This window comes from Corapipo altera, unplaced genomic scaffold (genome assembly GCF_003945725.1).
Source record: "Corapipo altera isolate COAL_440 unplaced genomic scaffold, ASM394572v1 59328, whole genome shotgun sequence".
NCBI lineage: Eukaryota > Metazoa > Chordata > Aves > Passeriformes > Pipridae > Corapipo > Corapipo altera.
This window is the reverse complement of record NW_020889074.1, coordinates 1-2,402: the sequence shown is the minus strand read 5'-3', so window position 1 is coordinate 2,402 and position 2,402 is coordinate 1. Positions and strand designations below refer to the sequence as shown.

The window sequence follows — 2,402 nt, the reverse complement described above, 5'->3', positions numbered from 1 at the left end:
GGTGTAATTAATGGGATTTTGGGGCAGTTCAAGGGGGTTTTGGGGGCACTCGCTGAGTTTTTGCAGCAGTTTGGGGTTTTTGAGGTCGTTTTGTGGGTTTTTGGGGTTGTTCTGCGGGTTTTTGGGGTCGTTCTGTGGGTTTTTGGGTGTGACCCGGGGTTTCTGTGTCCCCAGGAGACGGTGTTTGCGATGCTGAGCGAGGTCACCGAGCGCGCCCTGGCCCTGACCCGCGCCCGGCACCTCCTGCTCGTGGGCGGCGTGGCCTGTGAGTGGCACCCCAAATTCGGGGGGTTGGGCACAGATTTGGGGATTTGAACCCAGGTTTTGGGGTTTGGACCCAGATTTTGGTTGTTTGGACCCAAATTCTGGGGGTTTAGACCCATGTTTTTGGTCCCCCCCCAGGTAACCATCGGCTCCAGGAGATGCTCCAGACCATGTGCAGGGCCCGGGGGGCAGAGCTCTGCCCCACTGACGACAGGTGGGGGCACCTGGGCACACCTGGGGGGGTCACCTGGGCACACCTGGGGTTACCTGGACACACCTGGGGGGGTGGGACAGACCTCAGGGTCGCCTGGGCACACCTGGGCACACCTGGGGGTCACCTGGGCACACCTGGGGGTCACCTGGGCACCCTTTGGGTCACCTGGGCACACCTGGGCTGGGTAGGACACACCACAGCACACCTGTGGAGGATGGGACACACCTGTGCCCCTCTTGCCCCCCCCCCAGGTACTGCATCGACAACGGCGCCATGATCGCCCAGGCCGGGTGGGAGATGCTGCGGGCGGGGCAGGTGACCGAGCTCAGCCAATCGGGGATCACCCAGAGGTGAGGGGGCGTGGCCAGGTGCGTACAGGTGAGGGGGGTGTGGCCCTGAGCCCTCACCCGTGACCTTTGACCCCTCCAGGTACCGCACGGATGAGGTGGAGGTGACCTGGAGGGACTGAGGAGCAATGAAGGTGGATTTATTTCATTTTTTATTTTGTTTTATTTGTTTAAAATTTATTTCATTTTTGACCCCTGACGCTGTCAATCAACACCCACAGGCCACGCCCACTCCCCCTCTCATTTGAATGGCTCCGCCCCTTCAGTTTATATGGCGCATTTGGTGTCTAGGCCACGCCCAGGAGCGCAGCGACCAATGGGGTTGGCGGGAGGTGGGGCGGCGACCAATGGGAAGCCCGGGGGCGTGGCCTTGCTGAGGGGGGCCGGCGTGCGAGGGCGCGAACGCCGCAGTCCGTGAGGAGCCAGCGCAGCGATTGCGTCGGTAACTGAGGGGGGTGGCGGCGGGAGGGGCGGGCCGGGGGCCGCGTGTTTCCATCCCGACCCGCGTTCCCCCCGCCGCCGCCAGCCGCGGGCGAGCGGGGTTTTAGCGGTGTCGCAGAGCAGCGGCGGCTTCTTCACCCGGGGGAGCAGCGGAGGGTTCGGGGCTCCACCGGATTTTGCGGGGTCGTACAAAGGCTCAGGGGTGTCTGGGGGGGATGAAGGTCCGGGACGGTCGCGGCTCTGACCCCGTTTCTCTTCCCTCAGGCGGAACCGTCGCGCCACGAGGATCCTGCCTTCGTAAAGCGCCTCTAATTTGTATTTCTGAATGGAATTTCTCCTTCTAAAAATTGTTTTCGCGTTTTTATATAGTTGTTCGTTGGTCCTAGTGAGTTTTTGGGGTGTTTTTTGCTTTATAGGAGTGGTTTTTTACCTCAGGAGTTCCCCCCCACCCATTTGTTCCACCTTCCCCCTTTGAAAGTCAGCTGAAACGTACAGTAAAATACAGATTTATAAACTTTTTTGAACACGTTCTTGTTGCAGAAAAAAAGTGGTTGTTTTATGTATATTAAATTCATATGTTTTATGTAATAAAGGTTCGTGAGGGGAAGGTGGGTAAAAAAACATGAGGGGAAAGGGCAGGAAGTGGTGACAAAGAGAACAAGGTAAAAGAGAGCGGGTTGTTATTTTTTTTCCCCTTTATAGAATTCTTATTTCTCTTTCCGCTTGATTTCCTGCCTTTATTTTTAACTCAGCTTGGCTTTAAAAGGAGGGAAATTTTTCGGTAAAGAACCCGAGAAACGGGTTTAAAAAAAGTGGAATTAAGGAGAAAGGAGCTTTAAAAGGGATTTAAAAAGAGGGGAAATCTCAGTTTTGGGCCGCTTTGACCAAACTTTGTCCTGTTTCGCCCCAATTCCAGCAGCTCGGGGGTTCTGAGGGGGGAGGTGGGCGGAGCCACCGGGGGCGCGGCCTGACCTTTAAAGGGATTTTGAGGGCGTGGCCTGTCCTTAAAAGGCGCCGGGGGGCGTGGCCTTAAAAGGGCGGGAAGGGGTCCTGCAGGAGGCGGCCATTTTGTGGGGGGCGCTGAGGGGGAGCGGCCACGCCGCCATCTTGGGTGTGTCCCCTCAGCGAACCGGGAG

General features: G+C 57.5%; 1 protein-coding gene across 1 annotated transcript; it reads left to right on the top strand.

Annotated features, from left to right (window-relative positions):
- Nucleotides 1-84: 84 nt before the first annotated feature.
- Nucleotides 85-1,785, top strand: LOC113942144 (probable tRNA N6-adenosine threonylcarbamoyltransferase). Its single transcript, XM_027633285.1, has 5 exons — nt 85-265; nt 403-478; nt 730-828; nt 908-959; nt 1,531-1,785. The coding sequence occupies exons 1-4, from the start codon at nt 190-192 to the stop codon at nt 945-947; spliced, it is 291 nt and encodes a 96-aa protein (XP_027489086.1). The 5' UTR covers nt 85-189; the 3' UTR covers nt 948-959; nt 1,531-1,785.
- The last annotated feature ends 617 nt before the right edge of the window (nt 1,786-2,402 follow it).